The sequence below is a fragment of the Hermetia illucens genome, chromosome 5, assembly GCF_905115235.1.
Source record: "Hermetia illucens chromosome 5, iHerIll2.2.curated.20191125, whole genome shotgun sequence".
NCBI classification, from domain to species: Eukaryota; Metazoa; Arthropoda; class Insecta; order Diptera; family Stratiomyidae; genus Hermetia; species Hermetia illucens.
In genome coordinates, this window is record NC_051853.1 from 6,044,983 (window position 1) to 6,060,914 (window position 15,932).

A 15,932-nucleotide genomic window follows, 5' to 3' on the forward strand; every position below is an offset into this window, starting at 1 on the left:
CTTCGGAGGATTCTTCTCTCGATCGCGGCCATGAGTCCCCATTTTTTTTTTGTTGAGAACCCAGGTCTCCCAGAAATCCATGAGGACTGGCCAGAGCATTGTCTTGTGCAGAAAGAGCTCATCATAGGGTCAGGTGAGACATTTCGAGTGAAACAGTTTTTGTAAGCTGAAATAGGCTCTATTGGCAGCCAACAACCGTGCGCGGATTTCATCATCATAGCTGTTATCGGTTTTCGACCCTAGATAGGAAAGATTTTCAACGATCTCAAAGTTTTAGTCTCCTTTCTTTATTGTTTTCATTCGACCAGTGCGATTCGATGTTGTTCGTTCTTTGGGGCTGACATTAGCACCATGTACTTCGTCTTGCATTCATTAATGTGCAGCCCAAGATCTCGCACCGATAGCCGCCTGTTCAGTCTGGATGAAGGTAGACGGTACATCTCGAGTTGTTCTTCCCATAATGTCAATATCGTTAGCGTAGGCCAGTAATTGGGTAGACTTGAAGAGGATGGTGCATTGCATTGACATCTGCATCGCGAATCGCTTTCTTCAGGTTAAAGAGGGCATATGATAGGGCATTCCTTTGTCATAGATCCTTGTTTATGTTGAATGGTCTCGAGAGTGATCCTGCTGCTTTTATCTGGCAGGGTCACCAACTCAACAACATCGTTGTGGCCCTTCGCCTTGGATGATTTGGCGGTTATGCCATCAACCACCACGGAGGGAAGACCTGAACGAATTTATTATCCGCACCTATTACCGTGTCACGGATTTGGAACAAGGTGTAGTAGCAGCAGTAGCAGTAGCAGCAGTAGTCAGGAGAAGCTTAGTAACAGGGGATGTCGACACAGTTCATTATGAGGCTTTAACCGTATTCCAGGTCGCATTGACAGAGTATGCTGAGATTCCCCCAGACGCTAGGCCAAACACCCCAAAACTAAAGTTTACTTCGGCAACTACTAACATCATTGCTACCGTTGACAGAATTTAGGCTGATCGTTTGGCTAGCGAGATTACTCCGACAGAGATTCATAGCCTGGTCTACGTTGCAGCTGCCAGGATTATTCGTCTCCATAATCAACATCCTGGAGCGAATAGCAGAGATGTGCGCAGAAGAACTTTACCGTTCTGGGTGTTTCGACTCAACAAAGGAGTTCGAAAAGCTAGGAAAGGAGATTGGCTGTGTCACACAAGCACTTTTTTGAAATCCATCACCAAGAGAATGCGATGCGAACATCATTGAAAACTACCAACTCCCAATGATGTGCCAATCGAAGGAATCCTCGATATGCTGAAGCAAGAAATTTGCGGCATGTTCCAATCGTATCCGTAGGTATCTAAAAAGCTTTCAGCGAAAGACAGACAACACCTTATTCCACAGCAGGCCTTGACAATGCATCTGCGTTCCCGTGCTTTATGATGTTCAATATGAAACTGATAACTTTCGAGTCTTTCAGACCAACGGGGTAATTGTCCTTCCAAATTCTTGAACTGTAGAAGCCACCATAAAGCCGCATGCTCCGTTCTCAAATGAAATGACTGGCTATACAGGTACTTATACTCTTGCTGTAATCTGGGCAGAAAGAACCGAACTCAGCACACAAGCCAGGGAATTACATAAGCTCCAAAGGCTGGCTTGCGTGTGTATCAGTGGGGCAATGAGGACATGCCCAACGGCGTCCCTGGAAGTCCTTCTGGGATTAATCCCTCTCCATCTGCACATACAGATGCAAGCAAGTCGTGAGGCGGGGGGCTGCCTAAATCGAAGAAAGATTGATATTCTTTCCAGGCGGTATCCCGAATTACTGATACTAAGGAATAACATGACAACGAGGTTTCACTTCGATAAGAAGTTTGAAACAAGTTGGAGTAACAAGGCAAACTGGGAGAGCGTGGCTGCGACATACGGCTTAAACCAACAACTGATTACTTGGTACACTGACGGATCCCTCACAGCAGAGGGAGCGGATGCTGGTGTCATTGGTCCAAGGAAAATGTACTTTGAGCCAATGGGCAGGTACATTAGTATATTCCAGGCGGAAATATACGCCATAGACAAATGTGCCTCTTTTAATCTGCAAAGGAACTACAGGGGGCAGAACATTACTATTCTGACCGATAGCCAAGCAGCGATCAAGGTACTTAGGTCCAACCAAGTGAACTCTAAACTGGTATGGGAATGCCTTGAGAGACTGAATACACTCGGCTCGTCCAACAAGGTCTGGATACTTTGGGTTCCAAGCCATGCTGGGTTGGAAGGCAACGAGGCAGCGGACGAACTAGCCAAGAAGGGAGCAGGGATGCCTTTACACGGGCCAGAACCCTTCTGTGGAATCGGAAACGGTTTCATGGCTATGAATCTAAGAAATGAAGAGAAACGGTTGAGGGAACTATATTGGGCGGGCCGACCAGGGATGGAGCAGTCCAGGGTGCTTATTGGGGGATACGAACTCATGCGCACAAAGGATTGCTTAAACCTCACCAAAAGGAACCTCCGAATCATAGTGGGAATTCTCACTGGTCATTGTCGGCTGAACTATCACCTAGGGAAGCTAGGGATATCTACGGACACTGCCTGCAGGTTCTGTGAGGAGGAGGACGAAACCGCTATGCACGTTCTGGGACAGTGTCCGGCACTTGTGCAAAGTAGGTCGATACATCTGGGAGAACACTTAATACCAGATGCAAAGCTGAAACTTCTGGAAGTGGGGAACATACTAAAGTTCCTAACGGTTACAGGCCTGCTTGAGATATTATGATCAACAGGTACACTATAACCAGTAAAAGGGGCACAATAGTTCTTCAAGGACGCGGTGCGACTTTCCCTTAACAGAATAATAAGATACCCTTCCAATCCAATACTGGTGTAGGCTTCCTTGATGGCATTGGTACTAACGTTGTTGAATGCTCCCTCTATATCCAGGAAGGCAGCTAGGGTATACTGCTTGTTCTGCAGTGCCAATTACCTTGTGAAAAGCGATTTCTGTGGATTTTCCTTTGAGATAGGCATGCTGGGAATTAGAGAAAGGTGTTCTCTCCATAATCGTAATTGAGACTCATGACCGCGCCTGCCCGTTTTCGGTATAAAAACGACTCATGCGCGTCTCCAGGACTGTGATATGTATCCTGAAGAGATACAGAGATACAGTAAATCTCAACAAGTTACGGTACAACCCTTTCCTGCTACCTCTGTAGCATGACTGTCATTATGCCATCCGGGCCCGGAGATTTATATGCGGAGAAACCGTTTATAGCCCAGTCTGTATTTTAATTTGTGGGGGGAAAACGGTTCTTCTAAACGACCATGGTGTTTTGCCCTTCTTTGGTATCATGAGTGGGCACCTCTCTTCGAAAGTTTCTCTCATGCTAGTAGTGATCATTTGGGTTGTTTTCTTAATTCCAGCAATAGATCTGATGCGTCTCCCAGGGGCCGTAACTCGGGCGCTCAGTTATCTTTTGTACGTTGTCCAATCTGTCTTACGTGCATTCCGTAATAGAGTGGCTGAAGATCCATATATGCTCATCACGAAATCAATGACCCTGTGATCCGAGAGCCCGATATCGTTTGATACTCTCCACTCTCTGACAGGAGCCGTAATGTCAGGGGATGCCACCGTGATATTGATGACCTTTTGTCTGACCACGTTGAAGAAAGTGGGTTCATTACCCAACTGCAACTCAGTTCCTACCAGATACTCTAATTATGTTAATCTTCTCTCGTTGATGTTGGAACTTCTGATATGGTGGATGTTAACACCACATTTTGCTATTATTCCCATGCCTTTACTTTTGGCATATTGGTTAGCTCTGATGAATGTTTCACTAGGAACTTTGTCTACGTCATAATGGAACTAAGCAATGCGCCTTAGAATCTCCTTATCTCCCTGTTGACTTTTTGTGGTCAATTTGATCGTTGCCATTACATAGGTCGTTAATCAAGATAGCTTGGAGGTCTTTTGAAACCACCATGCAGGAGCGGGGTCTATCACTTCTATTAGGATACAGCAAGTGAGCACGTCCCCCTAATTTCTGCTGCACGCCCCCTTGGTGGTTTTAGGAGCCGACTCTTGCAATGTGTCGGTCCCGAGCCCATAGTAGGGCCGGTAGACCGTTTCTTCCCGAACCTCCTTAATATCCGGTTTGAAAGCGCCGATAGTGAGGAAATTTCCCGGCCTGTCAGCTCTTCCCCCTGCTTTGTTACCTGGTTACAGCCAGGTGGAGGTGTTGAGGTTATTCTGCACTCCAAATTATTCCAAGACCCCAGCACCGTTATGCTCCTCTTCTGGAAGCCAGAGGAAGCACTTTCTAAACGACCGTAGCTCGGAAACCCTCTACAGGGTCAGTCGTGCACCTTCCTACACATCGTTGAAGGATGAAGGATGAGTACTGACGTTCGTGCTTTCAGCTCAGAGGGTAGTAGGTAGGATTAATCAAAGAGACCAGGCTTATCAGGAGGTTCACGAAAACCTTAAGCTGGTCATCCATCGGTGCAAGAAGGAATGTTTTAAGGAGCTCTGCTCGAAGGGGGCCGTATACTAGTTTGAAAACGCCTATAGAATGATAATGGGACAATTTAGAGTGTGTTCATCATCAGGTCTCCTTTCGTTGGAAATTGTCCGGAGGCTATTCCTTCAAAAGAGAGCGATACTGATAGGTAATAGTAAAGCGCGCGGCCTAGACAGCATATCTAACAAGACCCTTAAGTTCTGAAATCCAGACCGGACATTTTCCTGAGTTGTTTGAAGCGTGCATGTCCTTGGGGGTATTTTCTGTAGCATGGAAGCTGCAATAGCTAGCATTATCGCCTAAAGTTGGTAGAGACCCATATGTCTCCTAGACGCTATGGGCAAAATTTTAGAAAGGGTAATCCACAAAAGGTTACTCCCAGTTTATGAAAGTCAAACAGGCTTTTCAGATCGGCCATAAGAGTTTCGTAAAACCAGATCAACCATTGATGCCATTAAATTGGATACTGTAATAATCGTTGGCCCGACAGTCCAATTGGATCTAGGCCTAGAAGCGTTTGAGGGCACTTCATTTAGGACCGTAACTTTACATTACAGGAGTAATATTGTAGGAGGCAATGTGGTCAGCATTACGGTCGCCCGTGATTGAATCCTGGCCTGGCTAAGATAGAATTCGAAAATATTGAGTGCTAGTGATCCTGAACGTGCGGAATCCATCAAATTCGGTTAATTGGAGACGGAAGTCTCTGGTGATGAATAGGAATAGCCCTAAGGGCGTGTTCTGCCGTGAGGACCTTCTCAGATAATGCGGTATTCGTCATTTTAAAAATTATGGCAATAGATACCTTGCAGACCAGATGAACCCATTAATGGACATACCGTTCGATACATTGGTTGATCCCTACTATCGGGAAGTGGTTAGAGAGAAAGCATGGAAAGATCAACTATAATCTCACCCAGTTTCTAAAGAGCTATGGAGGATACCATCAGTGCTTTTGCAGGTTTAAATTGGACACTTCAAAAAAAAAGTGAACTAACAGTGAAAACACGGAAAAATACGGAAACTCTTAACTTGGGAGAAACTAGAAATCGGGCTATGACCGGCCCGTCCGCGGTACTACAACCCAAATCTACCCGCCAACGGGAGGGGAATGCTCGGCAGAAAGGAACTTCGGCCACTAAGGTGAAGAGGGACTACAGACCAAATCCTGCCTGTCAGAACCTTCTCCTTCTCCCTTACCGGGAGGAGTGCAAGAAAGGGAAGCTGGTTACGTGGACGCTAATGGTTTAACGCCGGTATGTGAAAATGGACCAAAGCGGCTCGGGGACCGTGAACTTGATCCTGGTCCCAAACCGATGGCAGAAGAAGGTGCGAAGGAAGATGAAGCACTTTGGGAATGAGGACATGTACGTGGCTGTACCACTAGGTGCAAGGAAGATGAAACTTCGGCGAAGGTGGGGATAAACTAGGTACCCGGGTGAGACCCACACTGGACGCACCAGACTCTTCTGTCAGTGGTAATGCGCGCAAGAAGCGTAACACCAACACATCTGTGGTGGCCAATACTTTATTGTGCTCTGCACAAGGGCTTGCATCCACGTGTTCCGCGGGGATTAGGATCGGTGTGCGGTGAGGTGGTCCAATCAGCGAGAGAGATCTCAATGAAGCTTGTCCCTCCCATAGAAATACGAACACGAAAGCGGGAAGGAAGAGGACGTATGTGCAAGCTACAGCCTCTTCTCTGACTGCTGCGTTGGAGGCTCCTCTAAGGATGGCAGACTCTCAGAGGGACAATTTACCGTCCTCCGGGAATACCTTTGCGAAAAAATGCTGGACCCTGGAACGAAGCCAAGATTTAGCAATCAAGGCTTACGCGATTGGCTTCTCCATTTGGAGTGCATCGATGAGGCTGCCCTAAAGTGGCTCCAGTAGGTAATCCCAGCTTTAAGTTCTGGTGGCTGGCTCAAGTTCATTATTGTGAACACTGAGCTACGCTGGACAGAAAATGTCGGAAGAAAGGGAGAGAATATCATCCGCATACTGGGTGAACAGAATCCTGGCATGGACCTTGGACACTGGAGGGTAAAGTTCTTGAATGCCAGCCAGGACAAATCTTGAAACTTGGAGGGTTTCAGCTTGGTATTCGAACTGGACCAAAAGAGTCTGAATGTGCTCGGGGGAAGCCATCAGATGATGCTTCACTTTTTCCTAGATAGATTGAAGTTTGATCATATCAGGAAACTGTAGAAGAACAATGATGGTCTCCGACTCAGACAATGTGGAGTCAATTGGAACATCTTTGATGCGCTCTCCCACAATGAAGATGCGCGAGGACTATAGTGCATACAGTGGCGGAACCCCCATATGGTCTCGCTATTGCGGGCGAACAGTCTGCAATACAAAGAGACGAAATCCTAGGAAAACGGATTGGACAAAGTTTGGGTTTGAAAGTATTTTCTAATTGAATCATTCATGATCCATCCTTCAGTAACTCATTGGAATTCGCTACTCAAATAGTAGAAATAGGAACTTCTACCAATATCCACTTTAAGGAGAATATTAAAAACATTGGCTGCCAACGTCATTGATGGAATAATGGCATGGTTCCTTGGCTAGTTTGCAAGTCCTGGAAAAATGTCTTCCCTTAAGGACAAAGCCAGACATTCTTCCTTCCGTTCTCATGCCCCCAATATGACTGAATTGACTTTCAGAGCAAAAAAATTCATTCTGGCGTGAATCAAGGAAGCTCTTATGGATCAATTTTCTTATAAGCGAACATCCTGATAATATCATTTTATTGTGAAGCTACAAATAGCGTCCTACTTGACTGCAGTTCCCGACAAGATGCATACAATAACCGTTTTCTTGGCTTTTTATTCTTCCCAGCTATGGAGACTAGACGAGGCGTACATTTGAAATTCAAATATGATTCGCCTGGGCTTCATGCACGTTTTACAAACGAGTTTTTGTTTCGTCCTGTAGCCATGCTCCATATAGTCCTTCAAAGGCAAAAACTTCCTGTAGGGATTCATGGAGTTTTCTTTATTTTACTTTCTTTTCGGGCTGTCATTGTTCTGCAGAAGAGTGTTGTGAAAAATGGTGAATAGGGTTATTTTGATGGGATGAAGGATCGGAACTATTTTCCTGGGCTCAGGAACTAGATGTCCTGACTCGTCAACTGAAGGCGACGGACAAATACTGCCACCACCAAGTTTAGGAGAAACAGTCCATGCAATTCATCGGCTAAAAAAACGTAAGTCGCCAGGAGCCGATGGAATTACAGCCGAATTGATTAAATATGGAGGCGACCAGTTACACCAAGTGGTTCATCAATTTGTGCTCAAGGTATGGGACGGCGAATCAATGCCTGCGGATTGGCAACGAGACATTATCTGTCTCATACATAAAAAAGGGGTTACCAAATCTCTATGTGGAGTTGCCAAATCTCCCATCAGGCGCGTCCTTCGTGCGGATAAGGGAATGCTCGGCGAATGTGTCAGAAATAAAACCAAACATGGAGGAGCAGAAGAAGAATGAAGTTACGGTGCAGGGCTTCGGAAACCCAGTACCGGCGGTTTTTGGGAGTGAGCAAGCGGGCTCCCGGCCGTCGATATCCAACGACCGCAGTGCCTCAGTAGTGGGAACCTTGGGTACTGTGGCATCTAATGTTACAAGCGTACAGGAGGAACTTCAACTGGCTCCAGTGATGGATCCGTTCAGAAGGAGCTCGATTTTTCGCAGATCCCCTCCCACACGGGCACAAGCCCCCACGATCGCTACCCCCAGTGGGAAGCGTATAGCGGGAGTCTTCGATGAGGAAGAATCACTGACGCCGATTCACCCCAGCGATGTTTTGGGCAATGATCAGTCTGGAGCTGCCTTTACTGCCTTCGGTAAAAGGATCATGGAGCTGTGTGAGTTTATAAAGGAGCGCAGGAACATTCACCAAAATATAAGGGCCATGATAAGAGGCATCCTTTTGACGCACGGCAAAGCCCAGGATGAACGAGTAGGGAAGTCGCCGATTGGAAAAGTGAACCAGGCAACCCAAGTAACGCTGGTTCAAAACACAAAAGGGGAGAAACCGGGGAAGAGGCTGCGCGAGAAGCTGAATGACTTAACAGGCCAGCAAACCCCGAAAAGAAAAAAGGACTCAACTCCCAAAAAGGCGGAGTTCATGATAAGTACGTCTGAAGCTGCCAGTGAAAATACTGCAGTGGTTACTTCGAGAAAAGGGATCGAACCTTCAAAGGCGGATGCGGAAGCTCGGAGGAAGGTAGAACCGCGGAAAAGAAATGATCGGAGGAAGATTAGACCGGAGGTGATTTTCATTTCCAAACGGGACGAAGGGTCATACGCCGACATTCTCAGGAAAGTGAAGGCAGACCCCGAACTCACCAATTTGGGAGACAACGTCAGCCGCATTAGACGGTCACAGAAGGGAGATCTTATGTTGCAACTTAAGAAATCCAAGGATGTAACCGCGGCCAAATTCTTAAGCCAAATCGGGAAGACTTTAGGACAGGAAGCCGACATAAGAGCTAGCAGGCCGGGGATCACTATAATCTGCAAAGATATAGATGAAATCACGACGAAGGAGGAGGTTCGCGAACCGTTGAAGAAACAGTTCCATCTTGCCGGACTACAAGAGTCAGTGGTGAAAACGCTAAGGAAAGCCTATGGGGGAATACAAACCGCCATCATCAGCCTACCAGTGGAGAACGCACTCAAACTGTTAGCAGCAGGGAGAGTGAGAATAGGCTGGGTTATGTGTCGCCTTAGGGAACAGGTGGCGGTAAAATGGTGCTTTAGATGCCTTGGCTTTGGTCACATTGCGAAGGCATGCACTAACCCAAATGACAGGTCAAAGCAATGCACGCGATGCGGAGTGGAAGGCCATATCAGCAAGGACTGCGGAGGTGACCCAAACTGTCTACGGTGCAAAGGAAAGGAGGGTGTGGACCATCGCCACATTGCGGGCAGCAGCAGGTGCCCGGAATACAGGAGAGCCCTTAGCACAAATCGCAGATGAGGTTGATACACATCAACCTCAACCACTGCGAGGCGGCGCAGGATCTACTCGCGCAAACCATCCGCGAGAAAAACATCGATGTGGCCATACTAAGTGAACCATACCGAAACCACGGTGGTAGCGTTTGGGTCAAAGACCAAACTGGCCAAGCAGCGCTGTGGACTTGTGAAGAACAAGCCTTCCAGGAAATAATGGAGCACCCGGAGGAGGGCTTCATCAGAGCGAAGGTGAAGGGCATCCACATCTACAGCTGCTATGCTCCACCCAGCGCTACACTCGTCGAGTATGAGCAGATGCTTGCCGTTCTTGTTTTGGATGCAAGAGGACGTTGGCCGATCATAATAGGAGGCGTTTTCAATGCGTGGGCTCTTGAATGGGGAAGCCGGATAACTAATGTCAGCGGACGTGTTCTCCTCGAAGCATTCGCGGAGCTGGACGTGGTACTGGCGAATGTTGGGTCTTCGTACACTTTCCGGAGAAGGGGCCTGAGGTCTATAGTGGACCTGACATACGTGAGTGCCACTTTAGCCAGTAGAATCGCTTGGCATGTCAGTGAGGACTATACTCACAGCGACCACCAGGCAATCTGCATAGAGATCAAGGACGGATCGAGCTCGAAAAAGAGTTTTCGCGAAATGCCGGGTGATATGCTTGGCTGGACAGTGAAAGCTTTCGAGGGGGACACGTTTTCCGCAGTGCTCAAATCCGACATATCCCTGAATGGTATGGCTGGAGAGAAAGCCACCCAGATCACTCGATGGGTGACTGAAGCATGCGATGCTACTATGCCCAGAAGGCGATTGCTCTCCAGTAGGCAACCCAACTACTGGTGGAACAACGAAATCGCAAGTTTGCGAGCCGCATGTTTTCGGGCGAGGAGGCTTTGCCAGAGGCTCAGGGGAAAACCCGGTGACGACGGTCGAGCGGAGGCACATAAGCAACTGCGTGGCCGCCTAAAGGAAGCCATTCGGAAGAGCAAAAAGAACTGCTTCAAACAGCTGTGCGACCATGCCGACATAAACCCTTGGGGTGAGGCTTACAGAGTGGTGATGAAAAGGCTGTGGAAATCACCGCCTGGGGTGGTCCGCGCCTCCTGAAACAGATTGTTATCACTCTGTTCCCGCACCACGAAAATAGGGGAAGGCAAATTTTTGTCCAGCCAAATGACGGCATAATACCGCCTGTAACTGTAGAGGAGCTGCGGGAAATATGTGGTAGTTTCGGTGACAACAAGGCCCCAGGTTTGGATGGCATCCCCAACCGAGCTTTGAAACTGGCAGTGAAGACTAGGCCCGACCTTTTCGCCAACACCTTCGAGGCGTGCCTAAAAGAAAGAATATTCCCTGCCCAGTGGAAAAAGCAAAAGTTGTTGTTGCTTCCGAAGCCTGGCAAGCAACCTGGAAACCCAGCGTCGTATCGTCCTATCTGCCTGTTGGATACAATGGGGAAGATGATGGAGAGAGTCATCTACAACAGACTCCTCCCCATCGTCGAAGCCAACAATGGTTTGTCGGAACGCCAGTTTGGTTTCCGACGCACCCACTCTACGGTGGACGCAATTGGCATGGTGGAAAACCTGGCAAAAGGTGCACTGATTTCTGGCGGCTGCTGTGCCGTGGTGGCGTTGGATGTCAAAAACGCATTCAACTCGGCCAACTGGAATAGAATTAAAGGGGCGTTGGCTGACATAGGTGTCCCCGGATACGGAATGAATTTGGTGGAAAACTACCTCTCAGAGAGGACTCTCTGGTACGGGACGGATGAGGGTCCCAAACAGTGCATTGTCACAGCCGGGGTACCACAGGGATCGGTACTTGGTCCCCTGTTGTGGAATATCATGTATAATGGGGTGCTTGCTCTTCCTGTCCCAGAGGGGACTACGATTGTCGGCTTTGCTGATGACCTAGCTGTGGTTGTTGCAGCAAAACACCCAGAAGATGTGGAGGTGTACGCAATGGAAACAGTGAGAGCGGTAAAGTCCTGGCTAGAAAAGGCCGGGCTGACCTTGTCGGACGCGAAAACGGAAGCGGTCTTAATAACGAAACGCAGGAAAAATAACACTGTAAAAGTGGAGGTCGGTGGCCATACGGTCGTATCAAAGCCGGCTATCAAATACCTGGGGGTAATAATTGACACCAAATTGAGTTTTAGGGAACACCTAGAGTATGCATGCCAAAAGGCAGCCAGTGCTACCACGGCACTTGCAAAAATGTTGCCAAATATTGGTGGGCCGAAACATAGCCGGAGGTTGGTGCTAGCCGGAGTGGTGCGCTCCATCCTGCTCTACTCGTCACCTGTGTGGGCAGAGGCGCTTGCAAACTCTCAGAGACGGAAGCAGGTGAACTCGGTTTACCGGCGGATGGCTTTGAGGGTTTGCAGTGCTTTTAGAACCACATCAGATGAGGCAGTATTGGTGGTGGCAGGCATGATCCCGTTGACATGTGATGTTTCACTGCCCACGATTTGCGATGGAGAGAAGGAGCTTAAACCAGGTGCTGGGCAGGAGCGGGACTCCGGAGAGCTTGGTTACTGAGAAGCTGGAGTCCGAGGAGAAGTGGCTTGCGGTTGGCTCCGCAATCATCCAAATACAGGAGGAGTTGTTGAAGGAACAAAGAAGGAGGAAAGCTGCAAATAGGAGAAGGATGAGTGCCTAAGAGCAAACCTACCCCGCGAAGTAATATCTCAATGGTGGTCTCGCGGGGCTGGGGCTGGAGAGACCGGGGGTGGTTTTTAGCGGGTGTGAATCCCACACGCGCCCGCTGTTGTTTCGCCGTTCGGGCACCTCCGTGTACGCACAACAAAAAAAAAAGGGAGATATAACACAGTACAGCAAGTATAGAGGTATCACGTTGCTGAGTACCATCTATAAGATATTCTCCACTATCTTGCTATGCCGGATAGCCCCATACGCCCAGAACATCATTGGCCCATACCAGAGAGGCTTCACTCCGGGCAAATCAGCAACAGATCAGATTTTCTCTCTGCGGCAATCGATGGGAAAACTCTTGGAATATGGACAACAGTTTCACCATCTGTTCATCGACTTTAATGCCGCCTATGATAACATAGCCAGGGTAAAACTGTACACGGCCATGAGAGAATTCGGTATCCCGACGAAATTGATAAGACTGACTAGGCTGACCCTCACCAATGTGGGAGGCCAGATAAAAGCAGCAGGATCACTCTCAAGACCATTCGACATCAACAACGGTCTACGACAAGGGGATGCCCTATCATGCGTCCTCTTTAACCTGGCCCTCGAGAAAGTGATCCGTGATGCTGAGGTAAATGCAAGAGGTACGATCCCCTTCAAGTCCACCCAACTACTGGCCTATGCTGACGATATCGACATCATGGGAAGAACGACCCGAGACGTACAAACTGCCTTCATCCAGATCGAGCAGGCGGCGATCGGGGCGAGATCTTGGGCTGCACATCAGTGAAGGCAAGACAAAATAGATGGTGGCATCGTCAGCCCCGAAGACGAATCAACCAACAACATCAAACCGCATTGGTCAAACACGAAGAAGAATAAGGATAGGATAATACAACTTTGAGACCGTTGACAATTTCTCCTATCTAGGGTCGAAAATCACAACCGATAACAGCTACGGTTAGAAAATCCGCGCACGGTTGTTGTCAGCCAACAGAGCCTATTTCAGCTTACAAAGACTGTTCCGCTCGAAACGTCTCACCGTAGGGTCAAAGCTCTTACTGTACAAGACTATGATCTTGCCAGTCCTCATGTATTCCTCGGAAACTTGGGTTCTTAGCAAGAAAAATTGTGAACTCTTGGCGGCGTTCGAGAGAAGAATCCTCTGAAGAATTTTTGGCCCCCTACATGAGGATGGACGATTCCGTAGCCTACACAATGACGAAATCTATGAGCGATACCATGACCGTCCGGTTGTGGATAAAATCCGGCTCAATAGGTACGGTGGGCGGGTCGCTTAATCCGTATGGATGAGGATGATCCCACACGGAAAGTCTATAAGGGCAATATCTATGGTAGAAAAAGAAGACGAGAAAGACCCTGCCTAAGGTGGAGCGATGGCGTAGGTCAGGATGCCAGACAGCTTTTAGGGATGTCGAATTGGTGGACCTGCACGCAAAACTGGGATGTCTGGAGCTCCTTATTAAGGCAGGCCTAGACCGGATACCGGTTGTTGCGCCGTTGATGATGATGATGCATGGAATGATGCTTCCAAAAGGACCGGCCTCGAATCGAATTCTTCAAGGATGTTAGTTAGTGCTGAAAGGTGAACTCATTTTACATTTCATTGTACTTTCACGAGCGAGTTTGTTAACAAAAGACGCTCCCTACTTGCCGGGTTAAGTGAATTACATAAGTCCTTGTTTTTTACTTTCTCTTGATTTTCCTGCTCCCAACTCATTCATCCTTTTCTTTGCTGTCATCCATCCAGGACACTTGAAAACGATGTGCAACGACTTTCACTCAACGATAAAAGTGCCTATGACTCGACGACAATGCACAATGGAGAGAACGATGCCATGAAGGATCTTCCGACGTCATCGCCACGACGTAGACGACGACAATGTCCCAATCATTCACCTTTTCATCATCAGCATCACCATTGCCGTCATCATTACCATGGAGTCGATGACGGTGGTTTCGATCCTGATACTGGAGTCGACGCCGACAACGAAGATGCCGATGGGGATGGTATGTTCGTTGCCAATAGTGATGGCCGGGATATAATGATGAGTGGAACCCCACGCCTGTCATTATCCTCCGACAATGTAAATAGGCTTGAACCCATTTATGCAGTTGTTGACCTTAAGAACAAGTATGCCCATCGGGCGAAAATGCGCCAACTCGAGGAACAAATGGAGCGGGAACGGCCCAAAAGTGTTCATGTTGTCTCCAGTGACTATGAAGAGGTCTGTGAAAGATTTGAACTCCATTGGACTGTTATGAAGTTAAACTGATGCGATCCTACTTTTTTCTAGGTCCTGAATTTCTCTCATGAATCCGAGGAGGAGGACGATGACAGTGAGAACATATACGAGCCGGTAAGTGCAGAACTTGCTTTATGAGCCATCGTGTGGAGCAATCGGCTTCGGGAGAGAGTGTATCTCGTGAAGGAAAAATGGAACAAAATGATTTCGAATCCTTTTAGATAAATTAGTATTGATGCAGTATCATATCATCATGTTGTGATGCAACCTGCAAAGGGCAAATTAAGGTTTGAAGCAGGGGTGGGGGGGGGGATATCTAGAAATGATGACTCAGATGGTCTGCCTTATGGGAACACCTTGAACAAGAAGATTGGTCTCACAAGTAGCACGATGGTTCCAATGAAGCAATGAAAGAACAGTCACTCATTCGCAACAAGACATACTTTTCCTTTCGCAAAAAACCGCTTTTCTTATTACCAACAGATTAACATTCCAGAAACGATTCAACAACGTCAAACCCTATGGAGGTATTTTCCAAAATTTAATATCGAAGCATTGATGGAGATGGCGAAAACTCGGAAAAAGGTAGCACCAGGACCAGAGCAGTTCCGGACTCATAATCATCTTTACAATGCACTCGGCAATCCGCAGCTCACTCAACCGTCGCAACCTCATCACCCCAGTCATCATCAATCGGCATTTTCTGATATTCGAAAAAAGTTTGGATACCATCGTAAATCCATTAAAAACCGCATGAAGAGGTTCTACTGGAAGGATACATCCTCAACTTCCACTAATGATCAATCAAACGGACAGCGCAGTAACTTTTTACCCCGTAGAACCAATGAGAGGAACGCCTACAGTGACGACGAACTGGACAGCCAAGGAGCTACCATTTCCAACTCAGAAACATCCGAGGGAAGCCTAAAACTCCATTGCGACCCCAACATCGAGAAAGGCGACCACGCCCAGGAGAACAGAAGCCGTCCTGCCAACGATAGAACTTGTAGTCACAAACCGACCGCTTCCTTCGTCCTCAATGAAATTGAAAAATACCGGCGGGGGGAGCGACACTTTTTCGGAAGTTTGTCACGCCTGAAGAAAACCCGGACTTCCTTGTGTCTTGATGATGACACGAATTCCAATAAAAAGAAGTTTTTCGCATTGGCCGCACCGAAAAGCTCACCATGTTTCCACCATGAGCTGAGAAACGAATTATCACGAAGAAATGGAGCAAAAATTGACTCTTAAGGAGGGGGTCAGGAGCGAATAATTAGAATTTTCTAGTACGGTAAAACCATAGTTTGTAGCCGACATTTACTGGTTTTTTAAAGTAGACATTTTTGACTTTGCGATTGCAATGCAGAAATTTTGTGTGCCATAGAAAAGGAAAATCTGTCAACTCGTCTTTTAAATGCAAATTCAATCTATTCAGAGATAATCTTGTTATTTATTGTGTGATTTATGTACCAAATAACTGATGAATTTATAATAAAAATTTACAATATGTAGA

At 47.4% G+C, this 15,932-nt stretch overlaps 1 protein-coding gene across 2 annotated transcripts in view; it reads left to right on the forward strand.

Annotated features, from left to right (window-relative positions):
* Nucleotides 1-15,932, forward strand: part of LOC119657990 — a 132,628-nt gene extending 116,696 nt beyond the window's left edge. The window contains exons 7-9 of one of the 2 annotated variants that reach the window (XM_038065207.1): nucleotides 13,924-14,401; nucleotides 14,471-14,533; nucleotides 14,903-15,932. In XM_038065207.1, coding sequence (XP_037921135.1) covers nucleotides 13,924-14,401; nucleotides 14,471-14,533; nucleotides 14,903-15,670 — 1,309 coding nt within the window. In that variant the 3' untranslated portion in view covers nucleotides 15,671-15,932. The remainder of the gene's footprint in view (nucleotides 1-13,923; nucleotides 14,402-14,470; nucleotides 14,534-14,902) is intronic. The other variant, XM_038065208.1, reaches the window with a different exon arrangement.